The 26,790-nt window shown below is 51.5% G+C and overlaps 1 protein-coding gene across 2 annotated transcripts in view; it reads left to right on the forward strand.

The window, feature by feature from the left end:
- The window catches only part of ADAM10 (ADAM metallopeptidase domain 10), a 271,656-nt gene that overhangs the window by 215,914 nt on the left and 28,952 nt on the right, over window positions 1-26,790 (forward strand). For both annotated transcript variants that reach the window (XM_075345727.1, XM_075345728.1), the window contains exons 9-11: window positions 8,752-8,915; window positions 13,985-14,168; window positions 26,511-26,661. In XM_075345727.1, coding sequence (XP_075201842.1) covers window positions 8,752-8,915; window positions 13,985-14,168; window positions 26,511-26,661 — 499 coding nt within the window. The remainder of the gene's footprint in view (window positions 1-8,751; window positions 8,916-13,984; window positions 14,169-26,510; window positions 26,662-26,790) is intronic.

Raw genomic sequence — 26,790 nt, forward strand, 5'->3', positions numbered from 1 at the left:
GAACATGTGATCCCTTAACACTGCTTTCACACATCCGGTTTTTGCCGTCGGGCATAATTCGGTGAAATGCGGATAAAATGGATCCGGTGCCGGATCAGTTTTATTCCCCATTCACTTGTATTGGCGCCGGATGGCCTTGCGTTGCATGCGATTGCAATTTCTTCGTCCAGCTGCCGGAAAGGACGCTGCATGCAGCGTTTTTTGTCTCCGGCTAAAAACCGGACTACGCCGGATCCGGCGCCGTCCAACATTTTGTATAATGAAAGCCGAAGGGCGTCGGATCCGTCGTCATCTGGCATATGACGGAATTCAATAACTGATACGGATTTTTGAACTGTGCATGCTCAGTACCACAACGGATCCGTCAAAAAACGGAAGGAAGAAAATGTTTTTTCTCCGTATCCGTCGCATAAGTTTTTTCGCCAGATCGTGCCGGACGCCGAAAAACTGATGTGTGAAACCAGCCTAAGTCAATTAGTGACTGATGCTGAGCAGCTTTCACATTCCAGTTTAAACTGGAAGGACCCATGTCAAGGCTGCAGACGATTAGCAGCTACGGATTGGCTGCAGCGGTCTTATGTTCACTGAATCTCCCCCTCACTTAGACTCCTCACCAACCCTAGGCCCATTTATAAGGTGTTTTTAAAGTACAACCTCTTTATAAATGTTACTTGGGGTTACACAATGTATCTGCTTCAGTTTGTGCTTAATTATACTTTCTAAATGGCAGATTGATGCAGTTGGATCTTTGGAGCAGAAATATACATTTCTATTGACCATCATCCCCATATTTGAATGGTTAGAGAATGTATTGACAGGAAGAGCAGTAGAAGACTTACTAGGGCAGAATCATTCCTCCCATTGATGTAGTAGGGCTGACATGAGATGAGTGCAGGTGGCGACTCGCAGGGGCTGCTGTGTTCTGCATTTGCTGCTCCTGAACAATGGCGGTTCTGTTCCACGTTTTCCCACTCATAGAGCACGCTGGTACAGTATGGCACAGGCATGTGACTACTGCCGTCTAAATGGCCTGCTTTATCCTTCTGAGTCCTTATCACTGCTTTCTATTCAAAAGCATTGGTTTGAAGCGGATCTCCAACTATTTATTCAAAGGTTCTTGCAGAAATGTGCCTCAGGGCACTGTAGTAATGTGCTGCATTTTGCTTAGTATATAATTCATCTTTCCATGTGTTGAATTTTTTTTTTATATAATATACGGTAGTTGCTTTAAGTAAAATGAATGAAAACTCAAGAGCTATTGATATTTGTAGCTCTCGGGGTCCTCCGGGGCTGTCATAGCAGGATTCCTAATTTAGTGTCGATCGCATCTTTTATGGCGACCTGGAAAATGATCATCTGTCATCAGTACATCCACTTGAGTACACGGCATCTGCCTTTTTGTAATGAGAACGCCAGAAGAGGAGGAAAGACACCGGCGTAAAGAAAGCACACAACTATTGTTACATAGAAATGTCTTATTGTCTATCAGCGCTCGATTTACAGCAATCTACAATGGCCCTTTGTCTAAATTCTAAGGAAAATTCTGTTAAATATATCACAAAGGAAGGCGAGAAGTGGGATATATCTGCTTATATGTATCCCACTTATATGGCCGGGTGACAAAAGTGGAGATCTCTGTTATTTCATTCAATGATTACAAAACGGACAGCGCGTTGACATTTCACACGGATGTGTGAGCACCCCCTTAAAGGGGTTGAACACTGTTTGATTCCTGCCCTGGTTCTTGCCTCGACTACTCTCTCCTGACAGCCATATAGCTCAATACCTTACAAAATGGCATATATTTCAATCATCCTGGGGTGTATTGTTCCTGCAGAATTATATACCGTACTAGAAGGTGGCCCGATTCTACGCATCGGGTATTCTAGAATTTACGTATTGTGTAGTTCATGTATGATTTTTGTTATATATATAGATATATATGTTGTTGTGTGTAGTTACCAAGTGTTTGTGTAGGGCGCTGTACATGTTCTGGGTGTTGTCTGGGTGTGGCGGGGGGTGAGAGCGGTGTTGTTTGTGTGTTGCGTTTGTGGAGCGCTGTGTGTCTGTAGCGTTGTGTGTGTGTGTTGTGCGGTTTGTGTGTGTGTGGTGTGTTTTGGGGGGAGGTATGTTTTGTGCAATGTGTGTGTTGTGCGGTATGTGCGTATATTTGTGTGTGCAGCGTTGTCTGTGTGTGGGTGTTGTGTGTGTGCAGCGTTGTCTGTGTGTGTGGGTGTCTGTGTAAGGCAGTTGTTTGTGGTTCCCAGTGTGTGTGTGTGTGTGTGTGTGTGTGGTGTGTTGTGCAGTGCGTGCGCGCGTGTGTGTGTGTGTTGGGGGGAGGTGTGCACTCCCCATCGTGCTCCATCCCCTATGCTGCGCACCCCCCATCGTGCTACATCTCCCTTCCTGCGCACTCCCAAACGTGCTCCATCCGCCATGCTGCGCACTCCCAAACGTGCTCCATCCGCCATGCTGCGCACTCCCAAACGTGCTCCATCCGCCATGCTGCGCACTCCCAAACATGCTCCATCCGCCATGCTGCGCACTCCCCATCGTGCTCCATCCCCCATGCTGCGCACTCCCAAACGTGCTCCATCCGCCACGCTACGCACTCCCCATCGTGCTCCATCTCCCATGCTGCGCACTCCCAAACGTGCTCCATCCGCCATGCTGCGCACTCCCAAACGTGCTCCATCCACCATGCTGCGCACTCCCAAACGTGCTCCATCCGCCATACTCCGCACTCCCCATCGTGCTCCATCCCCCATGCAGCGCACTCCCCATCGTGCTCTATCCCCTATGCTGCACACCCCCCATCGTGCTCCATCTCCCATGCTGCGCACTCCCAAACGTGCTCCATCCGCCATGCTGCGCACTCCCAAACGTGGTCCATCCGCCATGCTGCGCACTCCCAAATGTGCTCCATCCGCCATACTCCGCACTCCCCATCGTGCTCCATCCGCCATGCTGCGCACTCCCAAACGTGCTCCATCCGCAATGCTGCGCACTCCCAAACGTGCTCCATCCGCCATGCTGCGCACTCCCAAACGTGCTCCATCCGCCATGCTGCACACTCCCCATCGTGCTCCATCCCCCATGCTGCGCACTCCCAAACGTGCTCCATCCGCCATGCTGCGCACTCCCCATCGTGCTCCATCCGCCATGCTGCGCACTCCCCATCGTGCTCCATCCGCCATGCTGCGCACTCCCCATCGTGCTCCATCCGCCATGCTGCGCACTCCCAAACGTGCTCCATCCGCCATGCTGCGCACTCCCAAACGTGCTCCATCCGCCACGCTGCGCACTCCCAAACGTGCTCCATCCGCCATACTCCGCACTCCCCATCGTGCTCCATCCCCCATGCAGCGCACTCCCCATCGTGCTCCATCCCCTATGCTGCGCACCCCCCCATCGTTCTCCATCTCCCATGCTGCGCACTCCCAAACGTGCTCCATCCGCCATGCTGCGCACTCCCAAACGTGGTCCATCCGCCATGCTGCGCACTCCCAAACATGCTCCATCCGCCATACTCCGCACTGCCCATCGTGCTGCATCCCCCATGCTGCGCACTCCCAAACGTGCTCCATCCGCCATGCTGCGCACTCCCAAACGTGCTCCATCCGCCATGCTGCGCACTCCCAAACGTGCTCCATCCGCCATGCTGCGCACTCCCAAACGTGCTCCATCCGCCATGCTGCGCACTCCCAAACGTGCTCCATCCGCCATGCTGCGCACTCCCAAACGTGCTCCATCTGCCATGCTGCGCACTCCCAAACGTGCTCCATCCGCCATGCTGCGCACTCCCAAACGTGCTCCATCCGCCATGCTGCGCACTCCCAAACGTGCTCCATCCGCCATGCTGCGCCAGAATCAGCCTCTCTACCCGCAGCATCAGCCTCTCTGCCCGCAGCATCAGCCTCTCTGCCCGCAGCATCAGCCTCTCTGCCCGCAGCATCAGCCTCTCTGCCCGCAGCATCAGCCTCTCTGTCCCCAGCATCAGCCTCTCTGTCCCCAGCATCAGCCTCTCTGTCCCCAGCATCAGCCTCTCTGTCCCCAGCATCAGCCTCTCTGTCCCCAGCATCAGCCTCTCTGTCCCCAGCATCAGCCTCTCTGTCCCCAGCATCAGCCTCTCTGTCCCCAGCATCAGCCTCTCTGTCCCCAGCATCAGCCTCTCTGTCCCCAGCATCAGCCTCTGTCCCCAGCATCAGCCTCTCTGTCCCCAGCATCAGCCTCTCTGTCCCCAGCATCCTCCAGCACGCCATGCTCCTCTGCCGACACTCACCCGATCGCATACACTCACGCGCACACACATTGACGATATTGCACATACGCGCTCATACTCACAACATCCGGAGATACCACATGCTTCTGGCCATGTGATCCTCCGACAGGTCCTGGAAGGTCACAACAGCACAGTATCGAGGCCGAGAAGCAAGCGATATCGCCGGATGCTGTGAGTGTGTGGATGCGATGTGATGTATGTGTGAGGTGTGTGTGAGAGTGAGTGTGAGCCGGTGTACACTGTTAACTATGATACATATCTGGTAACCAAGGGACCTTAGTTACCAGATGTGTATAATGGTTAACAGCGTTCACGGGCTCCGTGAAGATCCCAGCATCGCAAGGTTATGTCTGGCGCTGCTGGGATCGTGACGGAGCCGGTGTAGAAGCAAGCGATATCCCAGGATGTTGTGAGTGTGTGGATGTGATGTGTGAGGTGTGTGTGAGAGTGAGTGTGATCTGATGTGTGTGTGTGTACTCACCTAGGAGTCGGAGCTACGTGTCAGTTGGGCAAGAGCGAGCGTGCATTGCGTGAGGGGGGCGGGGCCTGCAGAGAGCCGGGGCGAGAGGCCAATCCATGGGGGGGGCGGGGCCATGGCGAGCCCAGCGGCCAATCAGCTTTGTGTCACCGTAAGGACACAATTTTGGAGCATGACAGACAGACAGACAGACAGACAGACAGAATAAGGCAATTATATATATAGATTTACATTATTGTGATTGCACGAGCACAAGATTTTCTGCAATTACTGTGGGAACGTTACCTGATCAAAAATAATCCAATCCTGGCCATTTTTAGATGTCAATAACGGGCAACTGGGGCGTTTTAGTGGTTGACCAAGCATTTTTTCACTGTCACTTCATTGCTACCACACGCACCCACGTGTCATAAATTTTCCACGTAGGCGAAACTTGGGAGCATAAGGGTATGTACACACGGTAAGTATTTCCACCAGAAATTTCTGCTCCACAAATGCTGCATATTAAAGGGAACCTGTCAGGTGCAATATGCACCCAGAACCACGAGCAGTTCTGGGTGCATGTATCTAATCCCTGCCGAACTGTCCCAGGCTATAGTAGCATACATAACGAGATCTTTACAAAAAGTATTTCTCAAGATCCTTCGTTGTATGCTAATGAGGCCAGAGACTAGTTGAGTGGGCATTAGTTCCCTTGCTAGTTGGCCCCCCCTGTAGGCATGCCAACATGCTAATCAATGCGCAGAGTCAGAGACATGGTTGCCCTCATCTATGCTGCCACCGCGCCCAACACTGGATTTCAGTTCAGTGCGCATAATCCCCGGACGACCGCTCATGCGCACTATGAAGCCCGGTGTACGCACCCCGGCTTCAAACTGGTGTAGTGCGCATGACCGAAAGTGCCAGGGTCTTCTGATCATGTGCACTGAGTCTACGCCCAGCATTCTGAGGTGGTGCAATGGACACAGGTACGTGTGGCACTGCTGATGATGACACTGGGCTGTGGGCATTGCATAGCATGTTAGTGGAATGAGCGCAGGAGCTAACGCTCTTGCGACTAGTCCCTGCGCCAATTAGCATAGCATATAGAGGATCTTTAGAAATACTTTATCTAAAGATCCCTTTATCTATGCTAGTGTATACACGGAGGGATTAGCAATATGCACCCAGAACTGCTCATGGTTCTTGGTGCATATTGCACCTGACAGGTTCCCTTCAAGATGCCAGCTAGCGTTGAGCAAGTACCTAACTATTCGTACTCACTATAGTCATAACGAGTACTGTCTACTTATTGCGTATTCATTCCAAATAGCGTGTGCAATGTAAGTCAATGATGAATACTCGCAATGTAACATAAACCTAATTCTGCACTATTTGCTACTCGCATGAATAGTGCGGCATTCGGGTTACTCGTTACTTTGTGAATATTCCCCATTGACTTGCATTGCACACGCTATTCAATATGAATATGTGAGTATTACAGTATTTGTTATGAGTATTGCGAGAACAAATAGGTACTCTTTCAACTCTAGTACCAGCGAAATGAGTGCGTTTTCTGAGACCTCATGCACACGCTGCTTATTTTTTAGGCAGTTTCACATATGCAGGATTTCATCACTTCTTTCCGAGTTTTCGCAGCATTTTCCACATGAATAAGATAAAAAAAAGCATAAAAAATGAATGCAAGAAACTCATCAAAGTGGCCATTTTACTCAGCAGTTTTCCTGCCAAGAGATGTAAAATCTGGACAGAAATTTTGTGCTGCAAATACATAGTGTGTATGCATAGCCTTAGTCAGCCATTACAATTCCTTGTCATGAAAGGCTGACTTTGCAATACGAGGAGGGGGCCAGGTTCTTCAAAGTGAGAGCCGCAGTTTGTGACCTTCAGATGGGACCTAAAAGAAAATATTGGAATGATTTGTCTTCATGAAAAAAAACCTTTAAGGGAATATGTTACAATGTTATATCATTACTACCCTATTGGCTTTATTAACATATGTTTCTTACTGGCTTGAATTCCGCTGTACATTATTTTCGCATTTTCCTCTGATCATTTCTAATATGGTACAAGCAGCATCTACTACTCATTTAAAACTTAGGGTACTTTCACACTTGCGTTGTTTTCCTTCCGTCACAATCCGCCCTTTTGGAAAACAGTGGAATCCGTTAACGGATTCCGCTGTTTCCCATAGACTTGCATTGATCACGGATTGTGCCAAAAGGACCTGCGTTGCTTCCGCTGGGCGACGCTCCGTTGCTTCCACCCAGCGGGTGGAACGCAGCATGTAACGTTGTTTTGAGCAGCGGAATCCTTAGGATTTCACTGTGCATGCTCTCTGGCTCCCTGGACCCGTAACCAAGATAAATATCGGGTAACCAAGGAAAGTGCTTTACCCGATATTTACCCTGGCCACGTGTGCAGGGAGCCCGACACTTCCCCGCTCGGCTCCGTCCCCTCCCGCACTCCACTCCGCATGTGTATATACATACACACACTCACACTCTCTCACCTGTCCTCAGCGCCATGGCCCCGCTCGGCTCCACCCACTCCGCACTCCGCCCCCCATGCACAGATTCTCGGCGGCTGAGCGATCAGCTGATCGGCCGGCTGCAGGAAGCGATCAGCTGATCGGCCGGCTGCAGGAAGCGATCAGCTGGTCACCCGGCGCTGGGAGCGATCAGCTGATCGGCCGGCTGCAGGGAGCGATCAGCTGATCGGCCGGCTGCAGGGGCGATCAGCTGATCGGCCGGCTGCAGGGAGCGATCAGCTGATCGGCCGGCTGCAGGGAGCGATCAGCTGATCGGCCGGCTGCAGGGAGCGATCAGCTGATCGGCCGGCTGCAGGGAGCGATCAGCTGATCGGCCGGCTGCAGGGAGCGATCAGCTGATCGGCCGGCTGCAGGGAGCGATCAGCTGATCGGCCGGCTGCAGGGAGCGATCAGCTGATCGGCCGGCTGCAGGGAGCGATCAGCTGATCGGCCGGCTGCAGGGAGCGATCAGCTGATCGGCCGGCTGCAGGGAGCGATCAGCTGATCGGCCGGCTGCAGGGAGCGATCAGCTGATCGGCCGGCTGCAGCGAGCGATCAGCTGATCGGCCGGCTGCAGGGAGCGATCAGCTGATCGGCCGGCTGCAGGGAGCGATCAGCTGATCGGCCGGCTGCAGGGAGCGATCAGCTGATCGGCCGGCTGCAGGGAGCGATCAGCTGATCGGCCGGCTGCAGGGAGCGATCAGCTGATCGGCCGGCTGCAGGGAGCGATCAGCTGATCGGCCGGCTGCAGGGAGCGATCAGCTGATCGGCCGGCTGCAGGGAGCGATCAGCTGATCGGCCGGCTGCAGGGAGCGATCAGCTGATCGGCCGGCTGCAGGGAGCGATCAGCTGATCGGCCGGCTGCAGGGAGCGATCAGCTGATCGGCCGGCTGCAGGGAGCGATCAGCTGATCGGCCGGCTGCAGGGAGCGATCAGCTGATCGGCCGGCTGCAGGGAGCGATCAGCTGATCGGCCGGCTGCAGGGAGCGATCAGCTGATCGGCCGGCTGCAGGGAGCGATCAGCTGATCGGCCGGCTGCAGGGAGCGATCAGCTGATCGGCCGGCTGCAGGGAGCGATCAGCTGATCGGCCGGCTGCAGGGAGCGATCAGCTGATCGGCCGGCTGCAGGGAGCGATCAGCTGATCGGCCGGCTGCAGGGAGCGATCAGCTGATCGGCCGGCTGCAGGGAGCGATCAGCTGATCGGCCGGCTGCAGGGAGCGATCAGCTGATCGTTCACAATAGTCTGCCGCCGGTAAAACTTAAAAAAAAAATCAAAACTGATTCCGTTGTATTGCAGCATCCGTTGTGCCACTATATGCAACACATCCGTTGCATCCGTCATGCGATGCAATGGATACCGTTCAACGCAAGTGTGAAACTAGCCTTAATATTTGATATGGGAATGTGAGATGTTATCACTACTTACATGTAGTAATAAATTTGTGATGTTTTACCTTCAGGGAGCTCAGGCGGAATATGTGAGAAGAGTAAACTCTACTCCGATGGGAAGAAAAAATCCTTGAACACTGGAATCATCACTGTACAAAATTATGGCTCCCACGTTCCTCCCAAAGTGTCTCATATCACATTTGCACATGAAGTTGGACATAACTTTGGCTCCCCAGTAAGTCAGGAATAATTGTTTTTGTTTGTTTTCTTTTAATCTAAAATGGCAAAAATGTGTCGAAACGTTTAACTTAGACTTAGTCATCCCAGAATGGAATATTCTGTATGTATCGATGGCTTTTACCTGCGGAGAGTGTATTCTATCGCTCCTTGTTCTCCAAGTCAATACACCATCTGATTAAGATCTTATTCAGACTGGTACTGAAAGGGTCCATCGACACTGCACGAATGCTCACTCCCGATAATTGGGAAGTGTAAACAGGCTGCCGGTCACCCATTGAACAATCAAAACCCTTATTCGTTGGGTGAAATGATCTTTTGTTTTAGGATTAAGTTCCCACGATAACTTTTTTTGTGAGTTTTTGACTTTGCATGTTTTCATAATGCAACGTGTTTTCCGGTAAAGTGGATGGTATTCATAAAAAAAAATCAGGCCTATTGTGCTTTTTTTTTCTTTTTTTTTTTTTTTTAACACCGTGTAAACTGACCAATAAGTGTTTTAAATTCACATATCAATTTTCTCCTTCGAGTACCCTGAATTTTATGTGTTGATTGTACCATAAGATTTTTTTTTAAATATGTAATATCCATGGGTAACACACGCGGAAACGCTTTAAAAATGCATATAATCCACAAAAACGGCGCAGCTTTATGTAAAAAGACAAAGCAGTAAAAATGCAATGAAAAATGTATGTATCCTATTTTAACTAATAGATACTGAAGTGTTGCAACATCAAAAATTTACCTAATCCTTCTCTGAACGTAGCCTCATAGATCCTCAGTCTGTGCAGCGCATCATCTTGTGTGAACACTACCTATGTGTACGAAACGATCTGTTAATGATAGTTCACGGCACTTAACTGGAAACTGTCAAGTGCAATATACACCCAGAACCACAAGCAGCTCTGGGTGTATATTGCTAATCTCTGCCTAGCCGTCCCTGTATAGCCTAGCATAGATGGAGATCTTTTAGAAAAAGTATTTCTAAAGATCTTTTGCCATATGGCAATGAGGCCAGCGACTAGTCACAAGGGCTTTTTCTCTTGGCTAGTTGGCCCCCTTAGCTTGTAAGCACGCCCCTGTAGGTGTGTTAACATGCTAATGAATGTGCAGCATCAGAGGCATGGTCGCTCTCACCGCTCTCTGCTGCCACCGCACCAAACGCTGGATTTCGGCTCAGTGCGCATGATCAGAAGTCCGGGACTTCCAGTCATGCGCACTATGAAGCTGGGTGTATACGTCCCAGCTTCAAACTGGTGTAGTGCACATGACCAAACGTCCGGGGACGTTCTGATTGTGCACACTGAGCTGAAACCAGCGGTGGCAGCAGAGAGGTGAGAGCGACCATGCCTCTGTGCATTTATTAGCATGTTAACACGCCCCTGTGGGCGTCGCAACATGCTAAGAGGGCCGACTAGCCAAGGGAACGAACGCCCTTGCGACTAGTTCCTGGCCTCATTAGCATGTCATAAAGGATCTTTAGAAATACTTTTTCTAAAGATTTCTTTATGTATGCCACTAGATGCATGGACTGTCAGGCAGGGATTAGCAATAGGCATCCAGAGCTGCTCGTGGTTCTGGGTGCATATTACACTTGACAGTCTCATTTTAATTACGGTCTGCCAGTCTAAACAGGCTGGAAAGCATCTGCTAATTGGAAGTAGTCTATTCCTGCAAAACGGATGGGGTAAACACATCTTTACAGTCTTAGAGCCCCACACCTGTTTGGTTTTCCACCAGTAGAGTGGTGCTTTTAATCTAAGGTCCCTCACCGTGGTCCTCTCCTACTGGCGTTTTCACCTTTATCAATTTATCAATCATCGCTCCAGTCCCACGGTGCCATCTTTTGACTACAACTTCTGACTGGTGGGAAGTCAGAAGTTATGTCATAAGCTCTCAGTTGTAACTATGAGAGCCAGAACGAGACTCTCATAGAGATGTATTGAGTTGTGACGTCTGCTTCGCTCCATGAAACACTGGTCACAAACTGCTTGACTGGAGCAGCTGTGATAGGAGATAAGACAGAAAAGCCAAAGGGTGAGTAACAGAGTAGATGCAGGGAACTTAGATTAGTACTACCACTCCAGTGATATAATAAAACCCTGCAGTGGTTCTTTAACTGTCTGTCTGTTCTCAGGATGTATTACCCAAGGTTTCAGTATACCATAAGTCCCTATGGTGCTGTTAAGTACTTCCGGTATACACACATGGATATCATAAATCACTCTGATGAAAACATATGACAACATGTTTTATATTCCTGGGGAAAATCTGTATGATCTGGTACTAAATATGTAAATGAGACTGTCAAGTAATTCTATTCCGCTTTCACGTGACTGATTTAAAGCTCTGAAGTGGCGTCAATAAACAAATGAGGTTTTTGTGCTTGCACAAGACACCATTGCTAGTGTATGCAAATTTGTGATACGCATTAGTTATCTTATTTCAGTGCATTGTTTCGATATTATGTACTGTGAGCTAAGACCCTACTGAATAGCCATACTGGATCTACAGCAGTTTACTGGGCTGGTTACTTTGTAATTCAATTATTTGCTGCATGCATTTTAATGGCAAATTACCTGCCATTTAAAGGGAATATGTCAGCAGTTTTATTCTCTATGTAATATGAGAGCAGCACAATGTGGCAGCAGAGTCTTTGATTACAGGGATGTAACTTACTGGGTTGTGTTCTGCTGTTTAAATACAATCCGCATTTTATCAACAGGAGATTATCATTACCGGACAACTTGGCACTTGCAGAGTAGACCCCCCCCTCCCTCCCAGGAATGATTAGCATAATCTACACAGAAGGCTTTGGTGCAATGGGGTTATACAGACTTCAGCAACTGAGCTCTGCTAGATCTGCAAGAGAGAAAATGGTGACCCTATCCTAACTGCTGCACCTGGCATGCTAAGTAATACATCCCTGGAATCGGGGTCTCTGCCCCTACCTCATGCTGCTGTCCAATTACATAGTACTCTACCAGGATACAGCTAAACCCCCACTAAAGTGGAAGCATCACAGGTGCAGGAGGAGGAAATCACACACACCTCCATGGAATGGAGGGGGGCGAATGCTAGATGATAAAACTGCACACTAATGGCTTGCATAGAGCGCTGTTCACACATGCAGATAACAGTCACAAACCCGCAGCCTATTAGATGACGCCCATACTATTAGATCAGGCGGGCTGCCAAGCGTACCCCACCTGTGTATCATGCACTGACAGACACTCTACAATGCAAGGCCTGATCTAATAGTATGGGCGTCACCTAATAGGCTGCGGGTTTGTGACTGTGTTATCTGCATGTGTGAACAGTGCTCTATGCAAGCCACTAGTGTGCAGTTTTATCATCTAGCATTCGCTCCACTCCATGGAGGTGTGTGTGTGTGATTTGCTCCTCCTGCACTGTGTGTGTGTGTGTGTGTGATTTGCTCCTCCTGCACCTGTGATGCTTCCACTTAGTTGGGGTTTAGCTGTATTTTGGTAGAGTACTAGTTTTTGGCCTGGGCGATGTACACACTGCAGCCCATCTTGCTGTAATTAATACTTAATTTTTGGATATTTTCCTCTTTTTGTTGCTATTTTTTACGTCCAATTACATAGCAAAAACCTGCCAATCGTTTCCTATTAAAGGGAATGTGTCGTCCAAAAAAAAAATAAAAAAAATTCAATAACTGAAAAAATGTAAAGTATTAATGTTTTAATGTTTTGTTTAAATATTATTTGTTTTTTGAGCAAAATATTACAAAAATAGTGTTTAATATTTTCCACTGTTAAACACTAGGGGGAGCAGCTGCTGAAATCCTATAGAAATCACACTGTAGAAATAGCCTGGATTACAGCTGCAGTAAAGTGGGCAGAATCTGCTCTCCTGTGTGTGGTGTCACAGCTCCCTCTCCCAATCTGGAGTTTCAAAGGGATAAAAGAGAATGAAATGTAGGGACACAGTGCGGAGCCATTTTGTGGGTGACCAGAAAAGTCTAAAGTGTCACCAAGGACATCTGGAGTATCACACAGGATAGGATTAGATACACAGCTCAGCAGACCGTATCACACAGGATAAGATTAGATACACAGCTATGCAGACAGTATCACACAGGATAGGATTAGATACACAACCCTGCAGACAGTATCACCGGTACACACACAGGTACTCACATGCAGTGGCACACACACACATCACCCCTGATGGGGACCTTGTGCCACACACACACACACACACACACACACACACACACACACACACACACACACACCGGGAGCTGCGGCGGCGGACGCTGCGGGGGCTTGGGAGAACTGAGGTAGGGGGGTGTCATTGGAGGCGGTAACGGCGGGGGAGGGTGGTGGCTTATGTAGCGGGGGCAGAGCAGGGGCTGGGGAGAACCGAGGAATGGGATGTCATCGGAGACGGTAACGGGGGGAGGGGAGGGGGAGGGGAGGCGGCCCGTACTCACACATCTCAGCGGTTGACAGGGGTAAAGTGGAGCAAATCTGATCTCCTCCCTCTGCTGTGATCTGGACAGCCCAGGGCGCGCGTCCAGGTCACAGCAGACTCCCACTGTAACGTACTGTATGGGGTCGGATTCCGACTACTGTTCTCTATGCACAGGGGCTGACATAAAGGAATGAGTTACTGTCGTTACACACACAGCAAATCCAGCATGGCAGCCCCCAGTGCCTCCAGTAAAATTAGAATTAAATAAAAATTAAATAAGCAGTGATTTTCATTTTGTATTAGAAATACTTGATTTCATAATCACTATTTTTAATACAAAAATAAAAAACCGCAACACCTTCCCTTTAACACCCCCTCTAGGCTTTTCTGCCATCTAATCCCTTTCTTCAGTTTTACTTACTGCCTATGTCGCGTTTGGGAGATGATAGTTTTGCTCAGCAGTTTACGGATCTTGGAGCGTCTTTCCTCGTCCACGTTTTATCTGTAGGTCTTGATCATGGCGCTTTTGGATGTTGCCTTTTTATGTTTCTCAATGTTTTTCTTACCAGATATATATTAAAAAGACAATTTTCTTAAGGTTTTTACATGTGGTCTGTTCCCCAACAGCATGATTCTGGCTCTGAATGCACACCCGGAGAGTCTAAGAATGTGGGCTTTAAGGAGAATGGGAACTTTATCATGTATGCCAGAGCTACGTCAGGGGACAAGCTGAATAACAACAAATTCTCGATATGCAGTGTCCGGAATATTAGTCAGGTCTTGGAGAAGAAAAGGAATTTTTGTTTTGTTGGTATGTATAGTCTTGCTTATATATCGCCACCTACTTCAAATGCTGTTACTCTTAAAGATTTACCATAATGCTATGTTTTTTCAGTAGTGTTTTATTTTGGTTTTATTTTTTTTTCTTCTTCAAGGGAATACTAGAATCCCTTTACATAGTTTGTTATAAGGGCTTATAGATAATCGGATATGCCATAATTTTTTATTGTGCCTGATCGAGCCTGAGAATTTGAAAAGGTCTGCATCGCTTCTTTATTCCGGAAATAGACGTTACTTGCCTTTTTTTTTTCCAGTACAACTGGCAGTTAGGGGCGACTCTACAGAGAAACTAGTAGTAAGATAAGGCACAGCCACAAAAGGAAAAGGAGATGCACTTGTCGGCTTCCAAACCATCCGTGTACAAGTAAATACAAGGCACTCTTCAAAGTACAGTTTGTGTGTAGTTTATTTTTAAGAAAAAAAGTGACGTTTCGGCCACGTGATGGCCTTCATCATACAATTCCTGCAAATGATCAATATAGGCACTGAGGCAACGTTATATAAGTAGTGTATACTGCTAGAACAGGTTAAAGCAGCGCCTTATCTAAATAACCAGTATCAGCATGGAAACAACAAGTTCAGATAGTAGCTGAGAACGCTAAACCAGGTGTAAAAAGCGCCTTTAACAAAGGACCAGTGTCAGCATGTGTCACAAACCACCGGGGGGGTCACTCAGAAATCCCCCGCGCTGGTTACCAGTACGTCACAATCGGGGGGTAACAAGTGGGGTCACCCCTCCTTTATACCTCCCGACCGACAGACAGAGCACGTGACGCGCTCTCTAGCGCCCCTCTTATAGTCAGGCCAATTATGGAATTGCCCGACAATAAGCAAGGAGGCCGCTATACTACTTATGCCGATTATTGAAGGGTCCCCGGTGAGAGTAGGGTATATATTCCCCCGACCTCCGCGGGCGGAATATATAATATCTTCCCGAATCTCACTGGCCTCCCCACAATAATCCTTGGCACAACTCGCTGCCACCAACCGCTTCACGGTAACTATTAGCCGAACACACAGACGTGGGATTCAAGATCGAGATAACAGAACAGCCCAAGATTAATTATATAATTTAATCAGCCTAAAGCACACTAGAAACTACAATATATACAATAGGGAATCTACAGAATATACATATGTCAGAGTACAGTTACAATCAAAGCATGGGTTACAAACAGGCATACACAGTTCCAGCAGTTACCTTGTTGCGTCTGGCCACAGGGGGGCGCTGTACCCAGGTTTCTAGGATCCTTCCCACAGATGTTTCCTACACGTGCCCCCAGCGAGAAGAACCCTGGAAAATGGCCGAAGTAGGGTTATCAACCTGGCCAAATCCAGGTCCCCTCCTACCTTCGTGACCTCACAGGGAGCACTGCTCCACCCCTGGCTTGAGTTATGGACAATATCCCAACATGGAATATGGGCCATAACTTTGCCTGGGAGCGTCGTAGGCGGACGCCAATGCTCTCATTGTGACAGTTATGAATTTAGCTACAGAACGAGGGGACTCATGACCTGTCTGCCAGTTCCCCATTGGCTGATATCACGCCTGGGGCATTTCCCAATGTCCTGCTCCCATAAAAAGGGGGTGCCGGCATCGTCCACATGCGGAGACACCATTTTTATGGTTGCCATATTTATCGGAAATATGGCTTGCGAGATATGAACCATTTTTTACTGGAGTCGTTCTGTCTGGCTATTTCCATAGCCTTGCTAATGAGATACAGCTCTTGTTACAGGGTGACGGCAGGGAGTCATCCTGTGTCCATTGTTCCCACACCACCTCCTTTCCATATCACAGGACATGGCCATGGAGGTGTGAGTGGAACACTGAGAACAAGAAGGGAGGGGGCACTGCCAGGGAGTGATGAGGGATTATGACTGGAGTCATAATTCATCTTCATATCCCGGGATTTGCCTCACACCTCCCCCCTTTTGAGGGCGCTAGGGGGCAGCACACTCCGGTGTTCCCCCGTGCGCCCGTCCGCGACCTCTCCTTGTCGGGACAGCCCGTCTGCGTTACCGTGGTCACGGCCCCTTTTGTGGCGAATGGTGAAGTTGTATTGCTGGAGCGCAAGGCTCCATCGCAACAATCGCCCATTCGTCCCAGAGACGGTGTGCAACCAGCTGAGGGGATTGTGGTCCGTCTCCACGATGAAGTGGCGCCCGTATAGATAGGGTTGCAGACGCTGCAGGGCCCACACTATGGCCAGGCACTCCTTCTCCATCGTGGAATAGGCCACTTCCCTTGGTAACAGCTTCCTGCTCAGGTACAAGACTGGGTGCTCTTGGCTCGCAGAGTCCACCTGGCTGAGCACCGCACCGAGGCCGAAGTCACTGGCGTCGGTCTGTACTACAAACGGCCGCGTGAAGTCGGCTGCCTGTAGCACGGGCGGGCTGGACAGGGCGTCCTTTAGGGCCCGGAAGGCTGTCTCGCAGTCCATTGTCCAATCGACTGCAGAGGGCAGCTTCTTCTTGGTGAGGTCCGTCAAGGGCTTTGCCAGGCTACTATAGCGTGGAACAAACCTCCTATAGTACCCGGCGGTCCCCAAGAAGGACATCACCTGCTTCTTGGTCCTGGGGGTGGGCCAGGATGCGATGGCCTCCACTTTCTCAGGCTCGGGCTTCAGTGTTCTCCCGCCTACCCGGTGACCGAGGTACTGGACCTCGCTCATGGCCAGCTGACACTTTCCCGGCTTGATGGTCAAACCTGCCCGGTGGATCCGCCTGAGCACCTGTGCTAGATGCTCTAGGTGGTCCTCCCAGGTGGGACTGAAGACGGCAATGTCATCCAGGTACGCGGCCGCGTACCCTTCAAGTCCCTTGAGCAGGGTGTTGACCATCCGCTGGAAAGTGGCAGGGGCATTCCTCATCCCGAATGGCATCACCGTGGACTCGTACAGTCCAAATGGGGTAATAAAGGCAGAGCGTTCCCTGGCCTTGCGAGTCAGGGGGATCTGCCAATATCCCCGGCTCAGATCCATGATGGTCAGGTACTGAGCCCCGGCCAACTGATCGAGCAGGTCATCGATGCGTGGCATTGGGTACGCATCGGCGACCGTGACCGCATTGAGCCCCCTGTAGTCCACGCAGAACCGAGTGGTTCGGTCCTTCTTAGGGACGAGGACCACAGGCGAGGCCCAAGCGCTGTTGGATGCCTGGATCACCCCCAGCTTCAGCATCTCGTCAATCTCCTGGCGCATGTGTTGCTGCACCTCCAGGGAGACCCGATATGCTGAACGCCGGATCGGGGGATGATCCCCAGTGTCCACGTGATGGACAGCCAAGTCAGTCCTTCCGGGCTGGTTGGTAAACAACCCCCGGAAGGGGTGTAGGGTGGCCCACAGCTGGGACCGTTGGTCCTCCAAGAGCTGGTGGCCAACCTCCACATCCTCAATGGATCCGCCTGCCCTAACCTGGGCTAGCATATCCAAGAGGGTTTCCGCTTCTCCCTCCTCGGGCAGGTTGCACACGGGGAGCGCACATGCCTCCCGCTCATGATGTGCCTTCATCATGTTCACATGGAAGGGCTTCCGCCTTCCACGGGCAGGGTCCAGGGTGACCAGGTACGTTACAGGGTTGAGCTGCTGGTACACGAGGTATGGGCCTTCCCAGGCTGCCTGAAGCTTGTCCTGTGGTACGGGGACCAGTACCCACACCTTTTGACCCACTTGGTAGGTCCTCTCACAAGCGTTCTGGTCGTACCAACGCTTCTGATCGGCCTGGGCTTGAGCCATATTGTCGTGTACCAGTTGCGTCAAGGCCTGCATTTTGTCCCGGAAGCGCATGACATACTCGATAACCGACACTCCAGGGGTGGCCAAATCCCCTTCCCAAGCCTCTTTCACCAGAGCCAGGGGGCCCCGCACACGTCGCCCGTACAGGAGCTCAAACGGTGAGAATCCTGTTGAGGCCTGTGGAACCTCCCGGTAAGCAAATAACAGGTGTGGGAGATACCGCTCCCAGTCACGCCCATGGGAGTCGACCAACATCTTAAGCATCTGCTTTAAGGTGCCATTAAACCGCTCGCACAGGCCATTAGTCTGTGGATGGTACGGGCTGGCCACCAGATGTCGCACCTGGACTTGCTTACAGAGGGCCTCCATCAGCTGGGACATGAATTGGGTCCCCCGGTCAGTGAGCATTTCCTGGGGAAAACCCACTCGGGAGAAAATCTCCAGCAATGCGGTGGCCACCTTGTCAGCCCGAATGGACGACAAGGCCACTGCTTCTGGGTACCGGGTGGCATAGTCCACTACCGTCAGTATGAAGCGTTTCCCGGAGCTGCTGGGGATGGCCAGCGGGCCGACCAGATCCACAGCCACCCTCCTGAAAGGCTCATCGATGATTGGCAGAGATACCAGTGGGGCTTTGGGGCGTGGCCCCGCCTTCCCCACTCTCTGACAGGTTTCACACGAACGGCAGTAGGCAGCCACATCGGCCCCCATTTTTGGCCAGTAGAAATGCTGGTTTAACCTGGCCTTGGTCTTAGCGATCCCTAGGTGTCCGGCCATCGGAATCTCATGTGCGATCCGCAACAACTCCGTCCGGAACGGATAGGGTACCACCAACTGTCGGTCCCTGGGCCACGCCTCCGGTGAACCCTGCTGGACCGTGGCCCGGTACAGCCGTCCTTGGTCCCAGACCACTCGCTCCGGGTCCGAGTCCGAGGGAGGCTGTGCCGCCTGCTCCTTAAGAGCTTTCAGGCTGTCGTCAGCTTCTAACGCTGCCTGAAACCCCTGACTAGATGTGGCCAGAATCGACGAGACTGTCACATCTTCAGTCAGTACCCCGGGACCTGTGTCCTGGCCTCCACCTGACTCGGCTGCCACTTGGTCAGAAGGGGAAGAGCTATCGGACCTCCGGGAGGCCCCTTGGCTTCCAGCACTCCCACTGCGGGTGACAGCGGCCACAGCCGCTGCGACCGTGGGTCGTGCCTGCTCCTCCTCCGTTCCTGACCAAGTCGCCGGTTCAGGCAGACCTACCTGGCTTCCTGACACCCCGGTTGTGGGGGAACCATGCACCGAGATCTTACCTGGGAGCACTTCCGCTCCTGGACCGGCCCCAATCTCACCTGCCTGTTCCCCTCCTGCAGCAACAGAACCCCGCTGTGAAATCTCTGGGGACCCCACATTTGCTGTGGTAGCCCCCACCCCACACACTGGTCCTCCCCCTGCAGCACCCTGCTCTCTGCTTATCCCTGCAGAGGGCAACAGATCCCAGCTCACAGGCTGGTTACTTGTAGAGGCATTGTCACACCTTTCTCTGACCCCCTCCCCTGTCACAGCTGCAGCTGTGTGTGTGTCTATGGTGTCTATGCAAGCAGAAATATCAGAGTTCACTCCCTCCTCCCTTACATCATTCATAGATAACACATTAACATTGTCCGGAGGCATGTCAGTACGGGCTGAAGGTTCAGCCCTTGGTTGGGGCCCAAACTGGGAGGTTATCTGCCCCAAATCTGTCCCAAGTAGCACGTTTGCAGGGATCCGATCAGTTACCCCCACCTCCCTCACCCCTCGCCCTGCGCCCCAGTCCACATAAATGTCAGCAACAGGCAGCGCCGGGTCAGTGCCTCCAATCCCGGAGACAGCGAGGGTTTTTCCAGGGATCAAGTCTTGGGGGGACACCATCTCAGGCCGCACCAGAGTCACCTCCGAGGCGCTGTCCCGCAGTCCTATGGTCACAGACCGGCCGACGGTGACAGGTTGGAAGCTGTCCAGGGACCTACCACCTCCCCCACCCACACAATACACCTTGGGCGGCCCTTGGGACGGGGACGGAGCCGGGGCCTTGGGACGCTGAGGGCACATGGCCTTGAAGTGTCCAGGTAGGTTGCACTGGTGGCACCGTCTTGGTTCCGCCACGGGCCTGGAGAGGGGAGTTGAGGGGGACACCCCCTGCAGTCTAGGGGCAGGTGGGGCAGTCGCAGAATTCATCTTACCCCCTCTCCAGGTGCTGCTGGTGGCCGCTCTCCTGGCCTCAGGGGCCCGGTTGTTGGTGTAGTCATCGGCAAGGGCAGCTGTAGCCGTGGACCCCTTTGGCTTCTGGTCTCGGATGAACTGGCGGAGATCCTCAGGGCAGTTCCACAAGAGTTGCTCCGTGATGAACAAGTCCAGGATCTCCGGTCCGGTGGAAAGCTGCAGGCCTTGGGTCCAGTGGTCGGCAGCTCGGGCAAGTGCCCGCCGGTGGTCAGCCCAGGAGTCCTTTGGTCCCTTCTGTAGGCTCCGGAACTTCTTGCGGTAGGACTCCGGGGTGAGGTTGTACTGTTGGATCAGGGCCCGCTTGATGGTGTCGTAGCCCTGATCTGCCTCAGCAGGCAAGTCCCCAAGGACATCCAGGGCCTTACCCCTTAAACGGGGGGTCAGGTATTTGGCCCACTGGTCCTTGTTCAGATGGTGCTGCAAGCAAGTCCGTTCAAAAGCAGTCAAGAAAGAGTCCAAGTCTCCATCCTTCTCCAGCACTGGGAAGTCCTCAACACGGACCTTTGGAAGTTTGGTGTCTCGAAGGTCACATGTGGCTGATGAGGGCCGGAGCTGAGCTAGCTGCAGCTGGTAGTCACGGTCTGCCTGTCGCTCTCGCTCTTCACGCGCTGCCTGCCGCTCTCGCTCCGCAGCCTCACGCTCTGCGTGCCGCTCTGCCCTGCGCTCTGCCAGGAGTTCCTTGTAGCCCTTCTGGTCTCCAGCCTGGAGAAGGGCCATAGCCATTTGAAGAAGGCTATCCGAGCCTCCCAGGCTCGGTGGAATGGCACGTGGTGATCTGCGGCACGCTGCAGAGCTAGGCGATTCACTGTCCCTTTCAGAGCGGAGGGCTGGCATCTGGCTCGTTGAGGAACCTTGGGTGAGCTCCTCCTCATCTTGTCCAGCAGTGCCAGGTTGCGCAATGTCCTCGGCAGAACGGTTTTCTGGCGTCGAGCTCCTGGAGGACTCGTGGGCAACCTCCTCATTGCTGTCCACAGCACCGTCCTCCCTCTCTTCGGCTCCTGCCTTAGCATTGGCCAGTTGCATAGCTCTGCTCCTGGTGCCATCAGCCATTCTTGCAGACTTTTGGTCACTGACACAGAACTGACACCTGATGCCTCCACACACCTTACAGTATCTGCACTCTGACACTCTAGTGTTGAGCTAGTCTGAAGACCCCAGCAGCCACAGCTGCTGCAGGCAGTCTTTAGTGTCTGGGAGTATGGGTCTCACACTCACACACACTATTATCTCGATCCCACCGCTATGCCACCAATATGTCACAAACCACCGGGGGGGTCACTCAGAAATCCCCCGCGCTGGTTACCAGTACGTCACAATCGGGGGGTAACAAGTGGGGTCACCCCTCCTTTATACCTCCCGACCGACAGACAGAGCACGTGACGCGCTCTCTAGCGCCCCTCTTATAGTCAGGCCAATTATGGAATTGCCCGACAATAAGCAAGGAGGCCGCTATACTACTTATGCCGATTATTGAAGGGTCCCCGGTGAGAGTAGGGTATATATTCCCCCGACCTCCGCGGGCGGAATATATAATATCTTCCCGAATCTCACTGGCCTCCCCACAATAATCCTTGGCACAACTCGCTGCCACCAACCGCTTCACGGTAACTATTAGCCGAACACACAGACGTGGGATTCAAGATCGAGATAACAGAACAGCCCAAGATTAATTATATAATTTAATCAGCCTAAAGCACACTAGAAACTACAATATATACAATAGGGAATCTACAGAATATACATATGTCAGAGTACAGTTACAATCAAAGCATGGGTTACAAACAGGCATACACAGTTCCAGCAGTTACCTTGTTGCGTCTGGCCACAGGGGGGCGCTGTACCCAGGTTTCTAGGATCCTTCCCACAGATGTTTCCTACACGTGCCCCCAGCGAGAAGAACCCTGGAAAATGGCCGAAGTAGGGTTATCAACCTGGCCAAATCCAGGTCCCCTCCTACCTTCGTGACCTCACAGGGAGCACTGCTCCACCCCTGGCTTGAGTTATGGACAATATCCCAACATGGAATATGGGCCATAACTTTGCCTGGGAGCGTCGTAGGCGGACGCCAATGCTCTCATTGTGACAGTTATGAATTTAGCTACAGAACGAGGGGACTCATGACCTGTCTGCCAGTTCCCCATTGGCTGATATCACGCCTGGGGCATTTCCCAATGTCCTGCTCCCATAAAAAGGGGGTGCCGGCATCGTCCACATGCGGAGACACCATTTTTATGGTTGCCATATTTATCGGAAATATGGCTTGCGAGATATGAACCATTTTTTACTGGAGTCGTTCTGTCTGGCTATTTCCATAGCCTTGCTAATGAGATACAGCTCTTGTTACAGGGTGACGGCAGGGAGTCATCCTGTGTCCATTGTTCCCACACCACCTCATTTCCATATCACAGGACATGGCCATGGAGGTGTGAGTGGAACACTGAGAACAAGAAGGGAGGGGGCACTGCCAGGGAGTGATGAGGGACTATGACTGGAGTCATAATTCATCTTCATATCCCGGGATTTGCCTCACAGCATGGTAGTAGCAAGGTAAAGCAACTCTGCATAACGGTGGACACCGCTGCTTTACCTTGCTACTGCCATGCTGACACTAGTCGTTTGTTAAAGGCGCGTTCTCAGCTACTATCTATACTTGTTGTTTCCATGCTGATACTGGTGTGTATATGACATAGCCGCGTCATGCACCCAGGCTTCAGAAAGAGGACGAAGATGGCCGAAAGAGGAGGCACCGGACAACGGAGACGGCCATAAGGCCCACCGTGCGACCGTTAGGTAAGTATTATAAAGTGTTTTTTATGTTATACCCCCGACCTGGGCTCTTATATACTGCATGTTAGAATGCTGTATATAAGAGCCCGGTGGTGGTGGCCGCCACTTATAACCCAAACAAGTGGTGACAGGTTCCCTTTAAAACAATATAAAATTTAATATTAACTTTTTTTTTTTTTATTTAAATATTTACTTGAGGCTCCCATTTTTTATACATCGCAAATACAACAGATACATGATATCAAATGCATCTTTTAGGCGCTGTTTGTATCAGGAGTGAACTAGGCATGCCCTGGCATGGACAATTCACAGCTGGTGTAATGGGGACCAGAAGGCCGGCACCATTTTATTGTTTTCCAATGCAGTGCTGAGCTGCAGTATCCTTTTTTCATTGCCATTTTTACAGCAGTGAAATTAGGTCTGGACACTGCACAGCGGCGGTGAGAACACGTCAACAAGCATGATGGTGTACTACTAATGCCAGGCTACAGACGTGTTCTCACCGCTGAAATAGTTCACCATTGCAGCCTTGCTCTACAGCAGGGGTGGGGAACCTTTTTACTGCCGGGGGCCATTTGGAATTTCTTACTAACCTTTGGGGGCCGCACAAAATTATCAACTTGAGAACTACCCGGTTATATTTGGTCAAACGATTAATTAACTCACCCCTACTGTGGCTGCTGGAGCTGCTTCTCTTTGGTGCGGCTGTGATGTTCGGTGATATTGATCATCTTGTTTCTCACAGCTGCTTTTCCAGGTTTGTCTCGGTATGGTGATGCTGGGGGCATACACATCACAGAAGACACTGGGGGCATACACATCACAGGAGACGCTGGGGCGCATAAATTACGGGGGACACTGGGAGCACACATCACAGGAGGGGCTGGGGCATATACATCACAGGAGGGGCTGGGGCGTATACATCACAGGAGGGGCTGGGGCGTATACATCACTAGGGGGGCATGGACAGCCCTGGCGGTGGCACAGACATGGCTGGGAACAAGTACAACACTAGGTGGCAGCACAGAGAGCACTGGGTGGCGGCACAGGCAGAGCACTGGGTGGCGGCACAGGCAGAGCACTGGGTGGCGGCACAGGCAGAGCACTGGGTGGCGGCACAGGCAGAGCACTGGGTGGCGGCACAGGCAGAGCACTGGGTGGCGGCACAGGCAGAGCACTGGGTGGCGGCACAGGCAGAGCACTGGGTGGCGGCACAGGCAGAGCACTGGGTGGCGGCACAGGCAGAGCACTGGGTGGCGGCACAGGCAGAGCACTGGGTGGCGGCACGGACAGAGCACTGGGTGGCGGCGCGGGCAGAGCACTGGGTGGCGGCACGGGCAGAGCACTGGGTGGCGGCACGGGCAGAGCACTGGGTGGCGGCACGGGCAGAGCACTGGGTGGCGGCACGGGCAGAGCACTGGGTGGCGGCACGGGCAGAGCACTGGGTGGCGGCACGGGCAGAGCACTGGGTGGCGGCACGGGCAGAGCACTGGGTGGCGGCACGGGCAGAGCACTGGGTGGCGGCACGGGCAGAGCACTGGGTGGCGGCACGGGCAGAGCACTGGGTGGCGGCACGGGCAGAGCACTGGGTGGCGGCACGGGCAGAGCACTGGGTGGCGGCACGGGCAGAGCACTGGGTGGCAGCACACTGCACAAGGGGGTACACAGCACTGAGTGGGGGGGGCAGCGATGGGTTGAATACTCACACTACTGGGGTGGGGGAGGAGTCAAACGCACAGCACAGCACAGCACAGGTCCGGAAGGCCGGTAATCTGCTGCAGTATTGACATTATTGCAGCGTGCTGCTTACCCCGTCCACCAGGGCACACTAGCACAGGCCGGGGTTAAGCCTAGAATGTATGGGCTGCAGTCAGGTCCTGGAAGTCAGGATCTGGATAGAGCCCATACATTCTAGCAACTACCCTCAGGTCATCAGGCAGTGGGATTTAAAGGGCCAGCAGCCGGGAAAAGCGCAGCTGCCGCCAGAGCACAGCTGTCCCCGGGAATGTGCCCGGGGGCCGCATAAAAAGTCGCCACGGGCCGCATACGGCCCGCAGGCCGGAGGTTCCCCACCTCTGCTCTACAGTAATTGTGGTGAGCGCAGTTCTGCGGTGGTAACTTCTTCCATTGGTGAGCACTAATTTATAGTCCGGCATTGGTAGTACACTGTCGGGTCTCCTGTTGTGTTCTCATCACCGGTGCAGTCATCACTGCTGTGCTCTGTACACGGACTCAGATTTGCTCAATCAGCGTAAAGCCTAATTCAACCGTGATGCACAGAGGTCTGAATGAGGCTTTACTGCTGCCTGTGCAGTGACCAGTGACATTCATCTCATCTGATGTGCTTTGCAGAGGTAGCACTAAAGCCTCATTCAGATGTCTGTGCATCACGGCTGTCTGAATGAGACTGTACACTGAATACAGACTGCGCCATGTTCAGAGTTCAGCAGCTGTGAAAATGGGACTGCTGCTCTCTACATAGTATAAAGGAAAAATGGAAAAATATTTATACAAAGTATATATAATCTAAATATTTGAAATCGCCACGTATATATTTCTCTGGTTTTATGAGTTTTAAATAAAAGATTAACCCCTACAGTAAATGCCACAAACAAAAAAAAAATAATAATTGAAATGTCGGAATTGTGTTTTTTCACTCTCTTCACATAGCCCCTCAGCCCCAAATGCGTTTGTTGCATTCTGGGCAAGGGGAGTCATATCAGTTTTCACTTTAAGGCTATGTGCCCACGGGACTCTGTATCTGCGGATTTTTCTGCAGCTAAATCCGCAGCATTCCCCCAAAAACCGCAGCTTTTGCATAGGTGCGGATTTGACTCGGATTTCGTTGCGGATTTTGCTTTTTTTTTTTTGACATTCACTTGCATGGGCAAAATCCGCAGATAAATCCGCAGGAATAATTGACATGCTGCTGATTTTTCCGCAGGGAAATCCGCATTATTTCCGCTGCGGAAAAAAACGCAGTGTGGGCACAGCAGTTACCAAATGCCATAGAAATGGCTGGGAAGTAGCTGTGCTGCAGATGTTTGAAAAATCCGTGGAATTTCCGCGAAAAATTCGCGGCAAATTCCATGCATTTTCCGCAGCGTGGGGACATAGCTTAAGGGTGCCCTCACACGAGCCTATAACTCACATGAGTATCGGAATGCATCACTTGACGAGGCTGGTTTCTCTGACAGGAGCGGGTCAGCTGTATGTATTTCTATGCGGCTGACATGCTCCTGTCCGGAGAGTGTGCAGCCGCACTGAGTGATGAGTCCAGCCTAACAATGCTGGAATCAGCCCTGCTGGCAGCCCTCTATTTACATACCAGTATCACATAGCAGTTACCAACAACATGGTGCTCCACTGTGATCCTAACCTTTATTCCCCCCCCCCCCCCTTTTTTTTCAAACACCCCTAATGGGAGGGGAGGAGTGACATCAGATACATGTCAGCAGATCCTGCCCACATTTGCTGCAGTTGTAATGTGTGCTGTCAGTACACTTGAGCTAAATGTTTGCTTCTTTGTATGTGTCTTACAGAGTCCGGTCAGCCCATCTGTGGAAATGGGCTAGTTGAGCAAGGAGAGGAATGCGATTGTGGCTACAGTGACCAGTGTAAAGATGACTGCTGCTATGATGCCAACCAGCCAGAAGACAAGAAATGTAAATTAAGACTGGGAAAGCGCTGCAGGTATGGATGTGCCCACTGCCTGTAGTAAGATTTGGAAAGTGTGGTCCCAGATTCTCTGTGAAGACAATAGCCACAGCTTGGCATTGAGCTGTCAGTATGATGAAGTGTTCCTATTTCCATCATCTGATG

The sequence above is a fragment of the Anomaloglossus baeobatrachus genome, chromosome 4, assembly GCF_048569485.1.
Source record: "Anomaloglossus baeobatrachus isolate aAnoBae1 chromosome 4, aAnoBae1.hap1, whole genome shotgun sequence".
NCBI classification, from domain to species: Eukaryota; Metazoa; Chordata; class Amphibia; order Anura; family Aromobatidae; genus Anomaloglossus; species Anomaloglossus baeobatrachus.